At 31.6% G+C, this 19,869-nt stretch overlaps 8 protein-coding genes across 8 annotated transcripts, besides 8 other annotated features; 3 read left to right on the top strand and 5 right to left on the bottom strand.

Annotated features, from left to right (window-relative positions):
• The first annotated feature begins 1,261 nt into the window (after positions 1–1,261).
• Positions 1,262–1,298: a mobile genetic element.
• Positions 1,262–1,298: a terminal%2Cinverted (terminal inverted repeat of Banshee-A3 transposon ID:TVAGG3_0189500).
• Positions 1,299–2,472: 1,174 nt separating this feature from the next.
• Positions 2,473–2,510: a mobile genetic element.
• Positions 2,473–2,510: a terminal%2Cinverted (terminal inverted repeat of Banshee-A3 transposon ID:TVAGG3_0189490).
• Positions 2,511–2,609: 99 nt separating this feature from the next.
• TVAGG3_0189480 (UDENN domain family) lies at positions 2,610–3,803 on the top strand (the record flags this gene model as incomplete). The annotated part of the gene is made up of 1 exon (XM_001316316.1): positions 2,610–3,803. One exon carries the CDS (start codon positions 2,610–2,612, stop codon positions 3,801–3,803), a length of 1,194 nt encoding a protein of 397 aa, XP_001316351.1.
• A 69-nt stretch (positions 3,804–3,872) lies between these two features.
• Positions 3,873–5,153, bottom strand: TVAGG3_0189470 (protein serine/threonine kinase protein; the record flags this gene model as incomplete). The annotated part of the gene is made up of 1 exon (XM_001316315.1): positions 3,873–5,153. One exon carries the CDS (start codon positions 5,151–5,153, stop codon positions 3,873–3,875), a length of 1,281 nt encoding a protein of 426 aa, XP_001316350.1.
• Positions 5,154–5,235: 82 nt separating this feature from the next.
• Positions 5,236–5,353: a mobile genetic element.
• Positions 5,354–5,644: 291 nt separating this feature from the next.
• Positions 5,645–7,183, top strand: TVAGG3_0189450 (phosphoprotein phosphatase protein; the record flags this gene model as incomplete). The annotated part of the gene is made up of 1 exon (XM_001316314.2): positions 5,645–7,117. One exon carries the CDS (start codon positions 5,645–5,647, stop codon positions 7,115–7,117), a length of 1,473 nt encoding a protein of 490 aa, XP_001316349.2.
• Positions 7,184–7,733: 550 nt separating this feature from the next.
• Positions 7,734–9,853, top strand: TVAGG3_0189440 (uncharacterized protein; the record flags this gene model as incomplete). Its single annotated transcript, XM_001316313.1, has 1 exon — positions 7,734–9,803. The coding sequence occupies one exon, from the start codon at positions 7,734–7,736 to the stop codon at positions 9,801–9,803; it is 2,070 nt and encodes a 689-aa protein (XP_001316348.1).
• A 303-nt stretch (positions 9,854–10,156) lies between these two features.
• Positions 10,157–11,078: a mobile genetic element.
• Positions 11,079–11,115: 37 nt separating this feature from the next.
• On the bottom strand, positions 11,116–11,679 carry TVAGG3_0189420 (RNA polymerase II transcription regulator recruiting protein; the record flags this gene model as incomplete). Its single annotated transcript, XM_001316312.2, has 1 exon — positions 11,116–11,679. The coding sequence occupies one exon, from the start codon at positions 11,677–11,679 to the stop codon at positions 11,116–11,118; it is 564 nt and encodes a 187-aa protein (XP_001316347.1).
• A 927-nt stretch (positions 11,680–12,606) lies between these two features.
• Positions 12,607–14,097, bottom strand: TVAGG3_0189410 (uncharacterized protein; the record flags this gene model as incomplete). The annotated part of the gene is made up of 1 exon (XM_051225906.1): positions 12,861–13,853. The coding sequence occupies one exon, from the start codon at positions 13,851–13,853 to the stop codon at positions 12,861–12,863; it is 993 nt and encodes a 330-aa protein (XP_051110892.1).
• A 2,837-nt stretch (positions 14,098–16,934) lies between these two features.
• Positions 16,935–17,660: a terminal%2Cinverted (terminal inverted repeat of Maverick-1A transposon ID:TVAGG3_0189090).
• Positions 16,935–19,869: part of a mobile genetic element that runs on past the window's edge.
• Positions 17,784–18,254, bottom strand: TVAGG3_0189400 (repellent protein 1 family; the record flags this gene model as incomplete). Its single annotated transcript, XM_001316311.1, has 1 exon — positions 17,784–18,254. The coding sequence occupies one exon, from the start codon at positions 18,252–18,254 to the stop codon at positions 17,784–17,786; it is 471 nt and encodes a 156-aa protein (XP_001316346.1).
• TVAGG3_0189390 (uncharacterized protein) lies at positions 18,285–19,859 on the bottom strand (the record flags this gene model as incomplete). Its single annotated transcript, XM_051225905.1, has 1 exon — positions 18,285–19,859. The coding sequence occupies one exon, from the start codon at positions 19,857–19,859 to the stop codon at positions 18,285–18,287; it is 1,575 nt and encodes a 524-aa protein (XP_051110891.1).

The following is a 19,869-nucleotide window of genomic DNA, read 5'->3' as shown; positions in this document are numbered from 1 at the left end:
TTGCCATCAGCAAACTCTAGCTCATTTTTGGCTATTGATTTAGAGATGAAAAACAATACTAAATTGTTTTCTTCATTCCAATCAATAAATGTGCAAAATGGAACCTTGGAAGTCTATGCCGACATGGCTTACTTTAACGATTTAATTCAAGTTCTCCGAAAAATATTTATTAAGAACTATATCTACTTTAAATCTTCTTCAAAATCTCTTATAACATGTGAATCTTTCAATATCTCCCAGACTCAAATTGATATTTCGATTGAACCAGAAACCGCAAGGCCTATGGAGCAGTCGCCTTTTTCTTTCACATTAATTCCTATTGCCAGTAGTGCGAGATTTGTTGTCGACGGAATTTTCCTCGAAAATTTAGTTTCAAGTCCGGAGTTTATCTTCCAGAACATCTTCAAACTTCTTCTGAATTCTTTCAAACTGAAAATATCAAAGATATTCCTTTCAGTTGACATCATTTTCAACATAGGCGGAATATCTGCTAACATCGCCAAGCAGAGAGAGTCTAACGAAAACGCCAGGAAAATTGTTTCGTCGACTGCATTGAGAATTGGTGAGACAATTACGACTGCAGCAGGAAAACTGGCCCATTCAAGTCATGGCATTTCAACTATTCAAGGTGCATCATCTCAGAACAGAATTGGTGTCAATCAAACTGCGGGCGAGACTGTTGCCTCTGGATTTAAGAGCCTTGGATCCTCAATTGTTGACGGTCCAGTTGGTTTAATAATGGATCCAATCAGAGGCGCTAAAAAAGATGGCTTTACTGGTTTCGTCAAGGGAATTGGAACTGGATTGACTGGGCTTGTAATGCATCCGGTTTCAGGAGTAATTGATGCCACAGGTTCGCTTATTACAGCATCAAGAAAGGCTTTAGATGGAAATTCTGATGTTCATAAAAGAAGTCGTCAAGAAAGAAGCCTTTCATTCAACAGAGTTATGCCGTACAGTGAAAAGATATCGAAGTTCCAAGCAGTCATAAGGAAAAATGATAATTCATCCAATGAAAAAGTTGAAGTCATTTTAAGTAATGAGCCTTTGATAGTTTCTACATCCAGAAGAATTTATGAGGCATCATTCGATGGAAAGAAATATAAAATACAATCATATAAGAGCATATCGCATTTTGTTAATGTTGCATCTATTGATAATGAATTAAGAATTGATACAGATGATAACAAAACAATTAAATATGAATGCGATTCTGAAGTTATTGCTAATCAATGTTTAGCTTTCTTAAGATCTGTAATTGTAATAAACAGAAATTCATCAAAAGTGACAACTCTCAATTTTTTGACATTTGTAAATTCTAAATTGAATGAGAAAAATGAAATAATACTAAGCATAATACAATATTCTAGATTTAATTATAATTAGGAAAAAGTTAGTTTTGAGAGTACTTTTCATAGGCATATAGAATGAAATCTTCTGAAAAATAATATCACATAAACTCATATTATTTTCTAATATATAACTATTTTATATAAAAATCAAATTCAATGATCTTAAAAGCGAAGGATAAACCTCAAAATTTACGAATATAATGAGTGGGAATATAATGCTTATCTATCATAAAACCATATGAAATATCAATTTTTGCTTTACGCCTAATTTTTGACGACAATTAGCAAAAAATGTTAAATGTTAACACTCAGTCCATTTGAATATGAAAAATAAAATTGACTTTGATTAAATGTTTTTATTTATCATGCAATTCTTCTTGCGACCAAAGATTTGAATAAAAGTTCAAAAAATAAGATAGCTTAAAAAATAATATACGGTAGTGTTTACTAATAGATGAATAGTATATAAATTCTATTAAAATGGATTTGATCCAAAAAATATATAAAATTTGATCATAAATAAAATCGTTTTAAATTACTTCTTCATTTAAATTATAACAATTATTTTTGGTTTATATTTTTTGGATCAAATCCATTTTAATAGAATTTATATACTATTCATCTATTAGTAAACACTACCGTATATTATTTTTTAAGCTATCTTATTTTTTGAACTTTTATTCAAATCTTTGGTCGCAAGAAGAATTGCATGATAAATAAAAACATTTAATCAAAGTCAATTTTATTTTTCATATTCAAATGGACTGAGTGTTAACATTTAACATTTTTTGCTAATTGTCGTCAAAAATTAGGCGTAAAGCAAAAATTGATATTTCATATGGTTTTATGATAGATAAGCATTATATTCCCACTCATTATATTCGTAAATTTTGAGGTTTATCCTTCGCTTTTAAGATCATTGAATTTGATTTTTATATAAAATAGTTATATATTAGAAAATAATATGAGTTTATGTGATATTATTTTTCAGAAGATTTTGTGTTCTTCTTCAAAATTTTATTTTTTATTAAAAAGAATCTTTACAAAATATACATTTACTTTAATTAATATTTAAAAACGTGCTCTATCAAAAGTTCCAAAAATTCAATATTTTAGCTTTTCTGAGGTGTCACTTTTGATGAATTTCTGTTTACAACATAATTGATCCAACTATTGCAAATTGGCTATAATTTATTGTTTTTATAAATTTGTTCTATAACTTTTACATTTTTTTTATTTTTTTTATTTTTATTTTGAATGACTAATTTTTGTGAGGCTTTAACTCTTTTAGAATATAATAGAGAAAAGGGCCCCGTAGTTATTGAAGTTCATCCTCAAAACTATGAATTTAATAAAGAAAAAGAGTCAATATTTATTTGTTCTTTTCCAGAACAGACAGAAAAGAACATTATATTTAGTTTTACCGTTAAAAAGTTTCTTTGCTATATCTGGTCATTCGTTTTAAACGAAAAGATATACTCAATCACAATTTTATCAAGAGTTACTATGCCATCCTTCTATTTAGATTTCTTAAAGCAATGCCAAGACAAATTTAAGGAATTAGAACCTAGCGTTCGATTTAAATTCATCAAAGACTTAATATTTAAATGGGATTATACTAAAAACTTTCAAACTATAAAATTCTCTTTTCCAAATAAAGATTTCGAAGTACAAACATCAGATTTAAGATTACCATTTTGCAATTTTGATCCTACAGTTAATATTGGAAAAGATACTATTTTATTACGCATTTGGAAAGCATTAATCACAAATCAAAGCATTCTTTTTATAGGCAATAATCCTACTCAGCTATCAAATGCTGTTTTTTCGGCATTATCAATGATAACTCCTTTTAAATTTATTGATTATTATATTATTTTTACCAGACTCGGCGATCCACGATTTGCAGATGTTATTAATGGAAGTAAACGATGGAGAATTGTTGGAACCACCAATAGTTTAGCTTCCGAAAGGTGTTCTCAGTTTCAGGTTGTTATTAAGCTATCAGATAAGCCTAATCCATCAAACCAAGATACTCTGAACTTTGTTCGGAAAAGGTCGAATAAGCTTGCTGAAAAAAGTGAAATGCATTTAAATTATATGCTCGAAAGTGATCCATATAGTGACATACTAAATCATTTTGATATGAATAAGGACTTTGCTCGCTGTATCCGTCGGATCGATTTGTCAGAGAATGAATACACTAATTTTGCACATTCTTCCATGTTTTGGGAGTGGCGGCGGCCATTAATCTATAGAGAAAGTTTTAGAGAAGCAATTCTTTCTTTTATTCCTGATGATGTTGTTTCCAAACACTCAAATGACGATCTTGCAATTGTTGAAAAATCCCTTGCAGGGTACTATGACCATATTAGAGGTGATGATCATTTAAAAGCTGTATTAGCTTTACATTTGAAACTAATCCGAAAAAGAATTCATCAACAAAAATAATTTGTTATAATTTTTTGTTATTTTTAAAATGTATATTATAATATAACAAACAATATAATGCATATAAAACTATAATTCATTTTTGTAATAGGAAAATCCTTGGACATTTGAAATATCTCCAAATGCAGGCTGAACAAAGGAGTCTGCAGCGCTTTCGTTGGTAAAGCATGAATCAAAATGAGACAAATCTAGTGGATCTTGCGTTGTAGGGACATAGACTGGCTTAATTTCGCGTTTAAGAAGCTTTTCCCAATCAATATCTAAAAAGAACCGATGGCATTTTAATTGTGCAAAGGATGGACGCTGCTGCGGATCTTTCGTGAGTAGCTGATTGATTACATCTCTAAGTTCCTCGTCGCAGTAATCTGGAATTGCTGGTTTTGATTCGATTATTTTTTGATACATTACGTGTTGATTGGAATCATAGAATGGATGCTCACCAAAGAACAATTCACACATAAGAATTCCTAAAGACCATTCATCAACGTTGAATGAGTAATCTTTGTGCTGAATTATTTCTGGTGCTAGATATTCTGGAGTCCCACAGAAAGAATTGGCCGTTTTCACTTGAGTTGCATCTGCTGCGAGACCAAAATCTACTAATTTTACATGTCCTTCGCTATCTAAAAGAACATTTTCTGTTTTTAGGTCTCTATATATAATTCCAATGGAGTGAAGATATGAAATTGCAGATCCGATTTCGGCAGTGTATAATTTGGCATCTGGTATTGGATATGTGCTAATGTTATGAGTGTGAAACCTTAAATTTCCACCAGGAACATACTCTAAGCCAAGGTAAAACTTTGATTCTGTTTGAAAAGTAAAGTATAGTGAAACTAAAAATGGATGCTTTGCTCGCATTAAAAAATTTCGTTCGGCTAAAATTTGGTTAGTATTTCCTGATTCAACTAATAGCCTTTTATGAACTGATTTAATCGCATATAGTTCATTTGTTCCTATTTTATTTACGAGCATTACTTTTCCATAATAGCCCCTTCCGATTACTGATAAAATCTTAAAATCTTCCATTGATAATGATGGAGTTGGCATAGCTGCGCCTTTCAAGGCAGTTATCCACCGAGTAGCTTCATCTGAATTCGTACAATTTATTGTTAAAATATCGGTTGGATCTTCTAAATTCTTTATGGCAAATCGAATTGGAGATATTACTGTAATTTCTGCATTTGAGTCCATTTTAAATGATTTATCAAGTGTGGATCTGTTTTCATCTTTAAATAAATTTAAAATGTCTCCATCAAGAGTTGCAAATCGTTTATACCAAAGTCCACTTCGCCCTTTCCTACGTACCCATCCATAGAATGAACTATTTGCAAAGCTAGATTCTTGCATGAAACTTGAATTATGTTTTTTGAATTAAATTGCTGTCACTTTCTATCGTTAAAATTAATTTTCTACTAATTATTGATATTACGGCTGCTCTTACGCCCATCTGACTTTAATTCAAATTTTTGACAACTGGTGTGAAGCATAATCGAAAATTAACCTTAAACATCTGAATTGAAAGCCATATCATAGGGGTGTAAGTGCACTTTTTTTTAAGTGAAGAATCGATACAAATAGGATACATGATGAACTTTAATAAAAAGTTAAAATCTTATCAAATTCAATTATTGAAAATTTCTAATTTATTTAAATTTGGATGCAAAACCCATATTTTAAATAAATTTTGATGTCAATTTCGGTTTTTACGTGGTTACAGAGAAGCTAAAATTTTAAATGAATCTTTTAGTGTTCGTGTGTTAGACATAGGTTAGAATTTGCACAGAATTTCAATGTTCATCTTGTAAATTCTATGAGATTTATCAAAATTTCCTTTATTCATGGGAATCATCCTCAAATACGATGCTGAGAAGATGCTTTCTATGATGAATAAGCTACTTGAAGTTGAACTATGGAAATATGTAAACAGAGATGCTAAATTAACACTTCCGGTATTTTCAGAACCTTTAATAATACATATGCTAGATAACATTAAGGATATTTTTTCAAAAGAATCAATCATATTGCACGTGCAAACCCCTATTAACGTCATTGGTGATCTTCATGGCAATTTATTAGATCTCTTAACCATTTTGAATAATTTCGGCAAACCACCGCACAGTCGTTACCTTTTTCTTGGCGATTTAATAGATCGAGGCGAATTTTCTATTGACACTATAGTTTATATTTATTTATTGAAAATTTGTTATCCAAATGATGTTTTTATCATTCGAGGGAATCACGAGCATCACAGTGTATGTCTTAGGTTCGGATTTAGAACCGAGATCAGGAATAGATACGGATCAAACAATCTTTTTCCATATTTTGTCAGGGCATTTGATCAAACTCCACTTTGCGCTTTAATTGATTCACATATTTTATGCCTTCATGGTGGAATTGGACCTAATTCTAAGACCTTAAAAGATATTGCATCTGTTGAAAGACCTCTTCATAAATTTGATGAAACGAGTCCAGCTTACGACTTACTATGGTCCGATCCATGCGATACTGCCGAAACGTTTATGGAATCTCCACGAGGCTTTGGTTTTCTTTTTGGTCCTAATCATTTATCAAGGTTTCTTAAAAGAAACAAAATTTCTTTAATAATACGCGGCCATGAAGTTGCAATGAGTGGTATATACTATGGCTTTGATGGCAAAATTATTACTGTATTTAGTGCTTCAAATTATTGCAATATGTCAAATTACGGGGGCATTTTGAGATTAGAGCAAAATAACAAAATACTTTCGTATAATCACAAACCATATGATACACAAATTTCTCGACAGGATGCTGAATACAAAAATGTCGGGCCAATTCCCACAATTTCGGAATCTCCACCATTGCCACTACCAAAAGTCAGAAGAAAAGCATACAGTGCAACCGGAGATTCCATTAGATCTGGAATCAAAGCCAACCATGTTGAAGATTTTCCTGAATCTGCCGCAGACTTAGTTTCTTCTCTTCAAGTAGCCAAAACACCAAGGCGAAGACCAATTTTACCTACGCCTAATGCATCTAAATCCGTTATAAGCGACTCTGTTGTTCAACAGACTCCATCCGTTATTGATAACATTGCAGAGCCAATTAAATATAGGCAAAAACCAATAAAGAGCTTAAAAAGATCCAAAAGCGTAAAAGGTCGAAAGCGTCGCATTAAGAAAAATTCTGTTAGAAGCTCTTCTCCTCAACCAGTCGCTTCAAATGAAGTTGCAGATGCTTTAATATCAGCGCAAATTAAAGCAACACCAAAAAAGAAGAAAATTAGAACTAGGAAAAATGCAAAGAAACTATTAAATGAAGAAAAAGTATAGGATTTTCAATATTATATTATGTTTGTAGTAATATTTATATATAAATTGTATATTATTAATAATGTGTTTAATACCAAACAAAATTTATGTGAGTAATTGATTATACTCTCGATTATAAATCAAAGTTTTGCTTTTGAAGTTTTTCTAACTTGGATTTTAGTTCTGTATTTCTAGAACGAAGTAATTTTAATTCAGAATTACCTTCTATTAGTCTATTTTGGGCGCTATCAGATCTTCGAACTAATTTTGTCAAATAATGAATAGCTTTATCATAATTTACATTTAATATGCGAGTGTTAATAATTTGCTGATTCGCAGCATTAATGTCAATATAAAGTTCATCACTGAAAATGAAAAAATTATTTTTATTTTCAATAACTTTAATTTTTTCAGGATTTATTTCCATTATTTCTGAAAATGCATCCAAAATGTTATCATCTATTGCATCCCCTTTGACTTCATGCGTGGGTATGGCTATGAAAACAGATTTTTTTTCTACCATGAATGTCACTTTCATTGAATTGAAAATTTTCACCTCATAATCTCACAATTGGAAAATGATTATGAGATAATCTCTCTTTTCAAAGAAAATTTTTTTGTATATTATACGTTTTTTATGTTTATTCCTGAGCGTAAGCGACAAGCTCTCGCTCGAGGACAACAGCAAATGCAGACTAGACAAGGACAAATGTATCCTTATAATCCACAAAATATAAATTTTAACAATAAAGTTCAAAATCAAGGAGACCTTCAGAATTATTCCCAATTTGCAGTAGAATACCAACAGAGAGGAACTGAATCTTTTAATAGGGCATATCCTTCAGCCTATTCTCAAGCATCATCAACCTTAAACAGGAATCCACTTCCAAATTTTCAGAATTTTGGATTATCTCCTATTAATATCAACTTAGCAGGTTACCAACCAGATCCAATGCCATCTCTTCCAAGGCAATTGCCTAATTCCAATGATAGAGATATTTCATCTCTTAATTCACGATTTTCCATTGTTCAAAACTTATTTAATGAGCAGCAAACTAATATAAAGCTACAGTCTGAGGCAGCAGATAGAATATCATCTAAAATATTACCTTTTACAGAATCTGAGATTTCAAAACTTGACAATCTTTTAGAAAATTCAATTACTTCCAAAATTCCGAGTTCTTTGCAACCTATTCAAGAAAGAACAACAAGAAACCGAGAAAATTTATCAAAAATCCAAACAAATTTGTCTACTATGCTATCTAATATCGAGGACACACTTACAGAAAAGAAAGAAGATTTAAATAAATTTAAAAGCATCAATCAAACTCTAGCTGATTCTTCAAAAACAGAACTTCGTATTATTAAAGATGAAACTAAGCAACTTTCTCATGTAATATCTATATTAATGCAAGAAATATCTACTCATGAGCAAAATGGAGCTGAATATATCGAAAAAATTTCCAAAAATAACGATGATTTTGAAAATCTTGATCATACAGTTACAAACTCTTTTGTTTCTACGCAAAAATCACTTACACATTCCATTCAAGATTACTATGACCAAATTTCAGCTCAGGTCCGAAAAGTTGCTGATTCTCGCGTTCACTCAATTCATATTTTACACAATGATGCGGAAACTATCAACAAAAGGAGTTCTGAATCTCTCCGTCTTTTGAAACAAATTGTCTCTGCGATGTCTGTGTCCTTTAGTGAAGAGCTTTCTCATGTTTTCAGCACTCTTTCTTCATCTATCTCGGACACGCAAAGCAGTGATCAAAAAATGCTTGACAACTTAGATTCACGGCTTGATATTGTGATTGATGATTCTGGGAGAACAGCTGCTGTGATGACGAGTGAGATAATAGCAACTGTCTCAAATGTTCGAGGAAATTTCAGTCAAACAAGAAACGCAATTGAAACAATTCTGCAAAAAGAGGCAGATTCTGTCAAGAAATTCCAAGAACTTGTCATTGCAAAAGGAGAGACATTTAAACAAAAATCTAAGTCTTCACTACAGAACTCCATGGCAAAACATGAAGTGAATGTTGACAATGCACAAAGGACAGCAGAATCACAGATCAGTGCTTTATCCAAAACAGTGGATAAAGAGCTCAACATTTGCCTGGAACAGGCGTCTAACATAAAAAGGCTTGAAGATGAAATATCTGCAATTGAAGAATCTATAGAAACTGCAAGATCTCAAGTAATTGGTGCCTTATCCAATCTATCGAAATCTGTTGAATCGTGCTATTCTTCAATTACTGAAGTAAAAACTAATATTGGTGTAAGAGTCGCTGAAATTGAGCACGAACTTGACGTTCTCGAAGATTCCGGATGGAAGGAGGAACTTTGTCCTAAAGAAATTCTATATCAAAACGAGCAAAGGATTTCCAAACAGTTCGATGATAGAATCTCTTTGTTTGAGGAAAATATAGTTAATGTACTTAAGAATATTGCTGAAATTGGCGGTTCTGAGCCTAAAAAGATGATGGATAAGATACTTCCTGCTTCGAAGGAGTTAAAGGAATTGGCTGAAAACTCTTTTGTGAAATTAAATGCATCACAAACTATAAAATTTCCTTTGGAAATTCCTTCAGAACCTCCAAAGCTTGAATTTGCAGATGATAGCAAAAACAAGCAAGGTGAAATAACTATAGATCGTGAACAAGAAATTATTGATGAAAATAGTTACCAAGCACTATGAATTTATTTAAAAATTGTTTGTATTTTTCAATTTACTTTTTTCCCCTCATATTATTAGAATAAACTGGTAATGGGATATTTCTTAATAACCGATTATTCATTTAATAACAAATGATAAATTAATTTACATTTGAATCAAAATGCTAGAGATAAATGCTGTCATTAATTCAACAGAACATGAACATTCCGATATATAAGCATTTGGCGAATGGAAAGAATATTATGAAAAACAATAGGAAAATTTTGAATTAAACACTAATTTTTGGAGATTTATTATTATCATTCTAAGAAAATTTAGATTGATAAGAAAGGAAAAATGATTATTTAGTCAATATACAAATTAAGAGTCTCGAAAAAGGTAACTAAACTCCTTTCGCCGATCCGATTTGCCCCATATTTAAAATATAGCTTGCATATGTAGAAGAAAAGCTAATTTTGAAGTACGCCCGAAATCCACCAACAGGATTTCGAGCTACTAAAAAGGTACTTTTAAATGTGATTTTTTTTATAAAAAATTAAATTTATTTTAAGATCAGACTAAAAACTAATTTTATGGAAAATCTATATCGACAAATTTATTACTTATTGGGTATATAGATTTTTTGATTATGGCGATTATGTCTGATATGCTTCCAATAAGCCAAAACACATTTCATACTGATTTCTATAAAAGGTATCTTTATTATAGAAGTGTAAGCTATATCTGTTTGTTTTTTTATTATAACAAATTCAAAATTCTCTTATAAGGACTAGATGAAATCTGTATTATTAAATCATTAGCTAAATGAAGGTTCAAATAGAAAGTAAATATCAATTTATATGATACTGAAACCAAATAGTTCTTTTAATAAAAGATAACACGCTGAAAATTATTGAGTATTTGCAAATCTCAAAAATCTATTGGTGAATTTGGCTCAACTTTTAAAATTATAACATCCATATCAAATCATAAAAGCAGACAAAAATTAAAGCCAAACCTATCGGCCAATTTTTTTTGATATTTTGATTTTTGAGGTATACTTTTAAAAGTGGATTTAAAGCACTGATGAAAAAACATTAACTTCTGTCGTTATGATTATTGATTTAGACAATAATGATTTTAATCTTTGATTATCAAAACACTAAAGTCATCTTTTTAACATTTGCTTGGTAGCATTAACTCAAGTCTAAAGTACTATTTTATGTGGCACTCTTAGAATTTTTGTATTCATTGTACACGCTGAAATAGTACCATTAAAGTTATGGCGGACTTTCAAAAAATAGTTTGGTCACCTTTCGAAATTTACAAAAAGAAGAACAAAGAAGCCGTAAGTCTATAAAAATCCCATATAAGGGTCATCAGAAAGATCTGTCGCAATTTGATTGCAAGCAATTTCAATTTTTCCGAAAATAGGATCATTGTTATTAACAACAATTTGCTGGGTAATATCCGCTCGCTTCACAGGAATTTTACAACTTTCATCACTAACCTGTTTAACTTTAGGCTCATCTTCTGAAGTTTCAATGTATTTCTCATTTGATAACTTACGTTTTAGAATATTCCATCTATTTTTAATTTGTGTATCTGTTCTTCCATCAAAATATTTAGAAACTTTGACCCAATGAGGGCCAACAGTTCTTATAAGATGAATAAGTTTTTTATCTTCTTCTTCAGACCAAGGATTTTTGTTAAGCTTTGGGGCTAAGTAATATTCCCATCTATCACGACATTGTCTACTATTTCTTGTTTGAATCATATTCGAAATTAAATCCCAATTGGATTCCCCGAATTTTTCCACGAGGACGCGTAGCGCATTATCTTCTGAGAGAGTGAACTTGTTTTTCGGAGCATTTTTTCTGTATCCCGATCTTGATCTCCTAACATAACTTGTTTTCATTATTATTTTATAAAATTATTTTTTGAAAATAATTTATTTTGAAGAAAAATTTATTTAAAAAAATAATGTATTATATATGTGGGATAATTGCTATTTATCCTGTTTTCAATTGTATTTTCAATATTGTTCTCAAACTGATTATTGACGAAATTCTTTCAAAAACTAGAAAATATTGATCATTAATATTCATGCAGTTGATGATATAATATAAAGGTTCATAGGTCTTTTCAAAAAATTGAAATTTTTTTTCAGAATAAAAATGGTTTTATTTAATCATTTGAATGTAATATTATTTTGCAAATTAATGGATTGTGATACTTCTTGATAATTTTTTGTTTTATTTTTATTATATTGCTATTCTTGAGTAAATCGAATTTTATTAAATTTTGACAATTTTGTGTACAATTTTTTTATTCTAAGAATTGAAATTGGAATAATTTAGTACGTTGGAAAGTAAATTAGTATAGTAACCATTATTGGAAAGAGTTTTAAATTAACAATTTAAGGAATCTCAGAAACTGATTAGATTAAATACGTTGGATTGAATAACAATTGTTTCCCAAGTACACACATGACAGTAAAGTTAAATTAGAGATTGTTTTATGATTCACATAACTTTTATGTAAATTAGTATTTTACTCTCTCAAAATCAAAAAGAAATTATCTTGGTATATAATCGATAAATCGAAACTATTTCAAAACAGCATCTTCTTGATCGTAGTTATCTTTTTTTGCTTTCAAAATTGATTGTTTCTAATTTAGTGCTATTTTCATAATAATCATGCTAAATTCTGACTTAGAATTAACTCCATATAACTTATTTGTTGTCCATTTCGAGCTATTCACATGATTATATAATACCCAAGAAAATAATATTATAATAGGAATTAGGCATTAATTTTAAATGAATTGTCGTATGTGATTCAATTTTAATCATATTATAATATCATAAACTGATTTTATCTTCATATCAATGTGTATTATGACAAAATGCTGAATTACAAATGAGGTTTTATTATTTTAAATAATGAAAGCTATATATTGAGCATTTATTCTTTTAATTAAAAAAAATTATCTTTCAAATATATGCTAAATTATTCTATGTGCTATTTCGACTCGATCTTAAGAGAGAAATATCAAAAAAAATTATTAATTTTTATTCAGTTTCATGAATATACAGTCTATTGTTGGCCTGGATAGCCTTGCTGGTACATTTGTGGCTGATATTGCTGTTGGTTATATTGTTGCTGCTGATAATTTTGCTGTGGGTACGGTTGTTGTTGGGCATATTGTTGTGCCTGATAATTTTGTTGGGCAAATTGTTGTTGCATGGTATATTGCTGTTGTTCGTATTGCTGAGGTTGATAATTTTGCTGCTGATATTGCTGTTGTTGGTATTGTTGATAATTCTGATTAGGATATTGTTGTTGGTAATTTGCCTGTGATCCATATTGAACAGTATTTGGATATTGCTGCTGGTAATTAACATTTGTTGTACCTGGATAATTATTTGAACTTTGTTGTTGTTGTGTTGAGTTTTGATTAGTAGGGCCTTGTTGCTGTTCATTTTGCTCGTTTTCTGGTGAAACCTTTTGTTTATTTTTCTTGTTATAACAGATGCAGGCTAATATTACAAGTATGATTACAATAACGACAACTATGACGATAATTACTGTCTTTTTATTTGTCCCTTTTGATGATGTGTTTGTTGGAGAAGGGGTTGTAATAGTAAAATAAAACTCATTTTCGTAGAATGATGATTGATTGATTGCGCTACTATTTATTCCAATAGTGAAATTTTTCCCGTCATCGCTTGGAGAAAAACTTCGAATTCTAATTCCAATAAATGGAGAAATAAGAGAAAGATTGTTCTTTAATGAATTTGAATTACTTGATGATATTTTATCGCTTAAGAAGTAGTCAACGTTGGTATAGTTGAATCCATTTTTAACATTAATGCTGATGTTTCCAAAACTAGATATATAATAGCAGTATGTGTAATCATGAATTAATGTTGTACTTGATAATGTTGTCGAATAATTGGTTGCATTAACTATTATTTTTCCTTGAGTACAATCATTTGGCCATTCAACAATATGGAAAGGATATGTCTGATTTTGATCGTATTGAAACGTATCTTTGCTGAAATAGGGTATTGAAGCTGGTACATTCATTAAGGTTGATTGATAATACAAAAAATATGTATTTAAAAAAATCAATGTGGGATTTGATTTATTGAACTTGATATCGAAATTGACGAACAATTGGTCGAATTATCCAAAAGATAAGAACCAGGAGATGAGTATGTCTTTGATATGCAGCTCATTTGATAATTGTTTTAAAACGTTTTTTAGATTTGCTATCAATTGAACATCTATATATAGTCATAATTATTTTTCCTCCATTTTTTTATAATTGACTTTTGTGAACAACGGCGGATAATTAAATAGTTTACTTCCAAATTCAGGTACCATCGTTAAGGCTTCTCAATTTTTTTAACAGTTGATGGTAGTTTTCATTACCATAATCAACTTGGTTGAGCAACATTTAAGCATATTTAGCAATTCTCATGTTATTTCAATAGCATATGCTTTGGTTCACCATAATATTACTTTCTATTATATGAACAAATATGAGTTCAATTCATCAAGAATTTTTATACAAAGCTTATAAATTAAGCTTTTTGTCATTTTTAAAAGATATAACCTTAAAGTTTAAAAAAATCAAGGGCATATTAAAGCCTCTAATCTCCCTATGTATTTTATCAAGCAAGCCATCATTGCGGCATTACAACAGAACATAGCAATCTATGCTTTGTAATAGGATGTTTACTCGAATTACCCCTCTCTGGATTGATTATATTTAACAATTTCAGTAAATGTCGTTATAAATTATTCACAGTAATGGGATAGCATCTAAAATGATTAAAAACATGAATCACGTTTACTGAAGCATACATTAAAAAATCAATTTTCGATTCGATAGTATCCAGCCAAAATTTTGTTAGATAATCAGATATATAAATCGCCTTCAAATAATGAATGCGCAGTTGAAATATACAGTAAATCGGCAACTACGATTTTTGTGTAGAGATTAAATTGCGATGTTAAAATGCATTAATGCAGTTTTGCAGGAGTGAATTGACTTTTCTCACCAAATTATAATTAATTGCCAAACAATTACTTGGATTTCGTAAGGTTCATTTCAAGTTGAAATTTGAAATCTTATCGCATTGTTATTGTTTGATATCATGATCAATAACCATTACAAGGAATTTACGAATACACTTAGATACGTTTATTCTATTGACTTGTTGTTGTAGAAATAAAATCATTATTAATTTACCTGTAATTTGTATGATGTATATCATTTTTATCATAATGGTTGAGATTTGATCAGCTTTAAGTTGAAGAATGAAAAAATTATTAACATAATCAAAAAATATTGCTTTTTTGCACTTCAAAAAGGGAAGGCAAGTGGGGCTTCCAGGCGCGTTGCGCCCTCTAGCCCATAAAAAATTTCTGAGGACGAGCCAGCCGTTGACTTTTTTGTAGAGCACTCAAAATAGTATAACTTTGTCCGGACAAGTAAGGGTCTATCGTCGCTACAGGAAAAGTTACAGGCGTTCCAAGGAAGTATACTTTGAGAAGCCTTTTCCCCCTTATAGAATGAGATAGGACCGTTATTTTACAAAACTGACAACACTTTGACCGAGTAGTTTTTTGTGCTGAACAAAAAGTGTCATATAAACATCTGTCAAAAACCACTTTTTAACTTCACTTAAAATGCCACGTAAGCTACGTAAGAATATACGTAAGAGGAAGGGAGCATTGAAACATCCAATATTAAAACTGACACCACAACAACAGTTGCAACAACAAATGATGAATGACCCCACTATGTTGCAACAAATGTCAAGCAACCCTATGCTTTTAAACAGAGTTATTGGTGCACAGAGTGGAGGTTTAAGAGCGGCACTTTTAGCGAAAATGGCAGGCTATGGTGGAGCTGCAGACGGAACAGCTTATAACCCTCAAAGTCAAATGAATTTGAGTTCACTCAAAAATCAAATAACAGATGTCAAAAAGTCAAACATAGACATACAGAAACAAATAAGTGAAAACGAAAAGAAACTAGAATATGACAGACACACAAAGAAACTAAATGAGTTAAACGTAGAGAAAAAGAAGAAAGAAGAACAACTGAAAGAACTAAGTACAGAGGAATATGCAAAAAAAGTGTCAGAAAAAGCAGCAGAAGTAGCAAAAATGGAACAAGATGTTATAAATTTGAAAAACCATACTACTCAATATAAAGTACTGAAAGATGAAGAGATAAAACAAAAAGCCATGAAGACATATATGGATAGCGATGAGTATAAAAAAGAAGTTGAAGCAAATGTAAAGGCAGAAAAACTTTTACAGTTGCAAAACCAAACCGTACAGTATGAAAACTTAGCACAAGAAAGTAAAAATAACGACGCAGCCATGCAAAAGGCAATGAAAAGCGCAGATATTATAAAATGCTAATAATGACTGGTTAGATGCCCAAGCCAACGCTAAAGCAGCCCAACTTATAGGGTCAATAAGGACAAAAATACAAGCGGATGAAGACAGTTCAAATGAAGCTTTAATGAATGCTGACTTTAAGAATGCCTTCGAAGCTCTTCATAGTAAGGTGAAACTAGTGAACGACTTCTCATCTGGAAAGAAACTGAAGTCTGAAGGTTTCGACAAAGAGTTAAGAGAGGTAGCACAAAATATGACGAAAATAACAGATGCAGCAACGAGACAGGCAGTTCAAAGTGCCTATGACGCCGTTAGAGCAGCTGTTGTGGAAAGTCAAGAAAAGAGTTACAACAGACCAAAACAGACCTAGTAAATGCTTTCTTAAAAACGAAAAGTCAGGTAGGACATTATGCTGCAGATGGAACATATGTGCCAGCTGGTGGAACTTATATACCACCAAACCCTCCAAGAGAAGCACCTGCACCAGGACTACCTAAAACATTTACATCGTCACATGGACACAGACACAGGCATGCACCAAAACCAACACAACAACCAACAGTTCAAAATCCAGCACAACAACAACCACAAACAGAGCAAGGACATAAAAGAAGTAGGGAAAAAGGAAACCAAGAATTCTTAAAAATGCTTAAGGAAGATTATGGTTACCCAGATACTCTTGACTTTAGTGACAGATATAAAGAAGCTATTAGAAAGTTCAAGGAAGGAAATACTGACCCGAACCTAAGTTAGTATCCCTATCTTGGGTACGGCGGCACTGCGTTCCACCTTACCCAAGATAACGGTTTGACACTTTACAAAACCACTAACGTATATTTTACAACACAAACGACAACACTAACTTAACCTTAAATATTTACAAAGCCGCCAATCACTTCACCTCACTAACATTTTCGCTAACGACTTCACTAATGAAAAAATAAACGTTCTCACTAACGTTCCCACTAATGTTCTCATTTACAAAAGTATTGCAGCGCTTCCCATTGCTGTGCTTCACACAATAGTTCATATTCTTCAGTATCGCTGCTGTCACTCCAATCGTCAGAGTCAAAATCACTGTCAAAATAAATGTATGTAAGTTTTGACAAAGCTAATGAAACACGCTTACCGTTTGTATCTATTGCTTTTATATATCTCCCATTATGTTTGTTGTCGTAAACGCTCAAACTAACTTTACCCTTTCTCCCTCGTATCTGATAGAATGTATTTTCACGAGGAACAAAGAACAAATTCTTGAACTCATGACCGTTGTAGTTTGTTATCTCAATAGTTTTCGTCATTTATATAAAAATAAAATAAAAAATAAAATAAAAAATAAACTTAAAAATTAATGATATCACCACCCTCACACGTATGAAAACATAGCACAAAAATAAATTTAGGTGAGATTTCACCTGTTTTTCACCTGTTTTTTCACCCTGTTGAATTCATTGCTTTATAACTCTCTTCCTTTATCCAACTCTTCTAGCTTCTTCTTAAGTTCAGCAATGTTGTCCTCATGAAGTTTAATCTTTCTCAAAATTCCTTCTTTATCTAATGGTTGCTTTATCTTTCTAAACTGAACTCTACCATCCTTCATATTATGAATGTAAAAACCTTCTGGAATAGTTCCTGATTTATTTGAGGAGTAGGTTCTGGTTTAAATGTTGGAGTCGGTTTAGGAGTTGACTTTTGAACAGGAGTTTGTACTTCCATAGGTTCAGGAGTCATTGAAGGTTTTGCTTGTGAAGGCGTTGGTTTTGGCGAAGGTGTTGGAGTTTGTTTAACTTCAGCTACTTCAGTATTATTTACAACATTTGCTTTATTTCTTTTCAACATCATAACTGCTCCTGCTGTAGCTAGCAAACCTAGTGGGAGACCATATCTTATATAAGGACTTGACCAAATGCTATTTTTGACAGGAGCTGGTGGAACACCTAACCTTGGTGAGACTGCTCTTTGCCATTGTGCAGCTCGTAAGAAATATTCAATAGGTGCTCCATAATCGTTTGGTAAAGTTTGTTTCATAGATGGTGAAAGTTCACGAGAGCTTGATGAAGAACTCATTTATAAGCTTTAAAAATAAACGTTCATCCTTTATTCCTCACTGTCGTCCGTAGCTAAGTTATAGTCATCTAATCTTATTATGGGGATGCCATTAGCACGCACCTGAATGGCAAAGCAACAATCCCTCATAAATCCAATAAGTGGCTTTGGTACATTTTCAGTTGCTAGTTCAATAGGTCCTTTAACAGACAATTTGTATGTTATTGGAGCAGTAGATGTTTGACCTTGCTGGAAGCAAAAGTCCACTTCTGTTGGAAAACCACATAAGAAATGTGTGTTGTCATAGCTATCCCATTTATGTTCCACACTACCATCATCCACCAATGACCTCATAACATCTTCATTAAATCCTATCATATCATTGTTTGTATTGCAAGCGTTCGCAACCATTTCATAAAATACAGGTCCATATGATTTTTCAGGTTCTGCAGGCATATTTCCATAAGCTCCCATGGAAAGCTGAAGATATTTAAACTTAGGGTTCTCAAAATTAACATAATAGTTGTCTTTCTTTCTAAATAGTGCCCAAATACTTTTAACATTAATAGGCGTATAAGCTGCTGTAAATGTTGCACTTGAACTATCTGTATTCTTTGAGAATGAACCGTCCATAGGAATCCAATCCATAACTTTAACAGGAAAACATAAAGCCTCGTTTGTATAATGTTCTACAAGTTCTGTATAAATGTTAGGGTCTAAAGAGAATGACTTTGGATGAATGAAACATTCATTAAAATCCATCTTTGTTCGAAATAGTTGCTGGGTTAAAGTTGTAATAGTAACTGTTCCACTAGCTTCTACTGCCTTCGTTATCATAGTGAATGGTTCATTCCATGGAACAAATTTATTTGTCGGTGGATTTGAATCTGAAGCAAATGCAACTTTAAGAGTTGGATTGAAAGCAATGATATCATTTACAGATATAGATGTGCATTGTAAGGCGTCGCTACTGAACTTTACTTTAAGCTGAATGTTTCCTGCAAAAGCTGGAATAAATCGAATAGCTTCTAATGGAAGGAATCTTCTAACAGGAATTCTTAAACGAAGCTTAAAATCAAATGATTTTCCTGCTGTAATTGGACCACTAACAATTTGTCCTGTTCTGCATGTTCCCGAATGACTCCATACATCTTCATGTCGAGTCTTTGAGAAAACATCTACTTTCTTTATTTGTTCGGTAGTTTGTGAGTTTGAAGTTATATATGCTTCTTCTCGTGCGTTGTCTTGAGAATATACGATACGACCATTTGCAAGGATTTGATATCCAGCAACTGCATAGAAAGCGTCATCGAAACCAATCCAAAATCCTGGTGGGTTTGTTTTATTGGAACCTGAACCAATTTCTTTATCTACAATAAATTGACCTTCCATTTTATACGTAATGAATGTATTGTAAAGGTCCAACATATTTTCACCAGGAGGTGAGAGATTGAATGTTACCCATGTGTTATCTTTAGCAGTTCCAGGTTGTAATGGAATCTTTGCGTCAGAATATTTTCTATTAGTGTCACCAATTTGAACTGCATTGTCTATGATATCGAAATATGAGCGAATCTGATGAATATGCTCTGCTGGAGTAAATTCGTTTAGCTGTTCATTCTGCATGTATTTACTT

Source organism: Trichomonas vaginalis, chromosome IV, assembly GCF_026262505.1.
Source record: "Trichomonas vaginalis G3 chromosome IV, whole genome shotgun sequence".
Classification (NCBI taxonomy): Eukaryota; Parabasalia; order Trichomonadida; family Trichomonadidae; genus Trichomonas; species Trichomonas vaginalis.
Note: the sequence above shows the minus strand (reverse complement) of the source record. Positions and strands in the feature narration are given on the sequence as shown.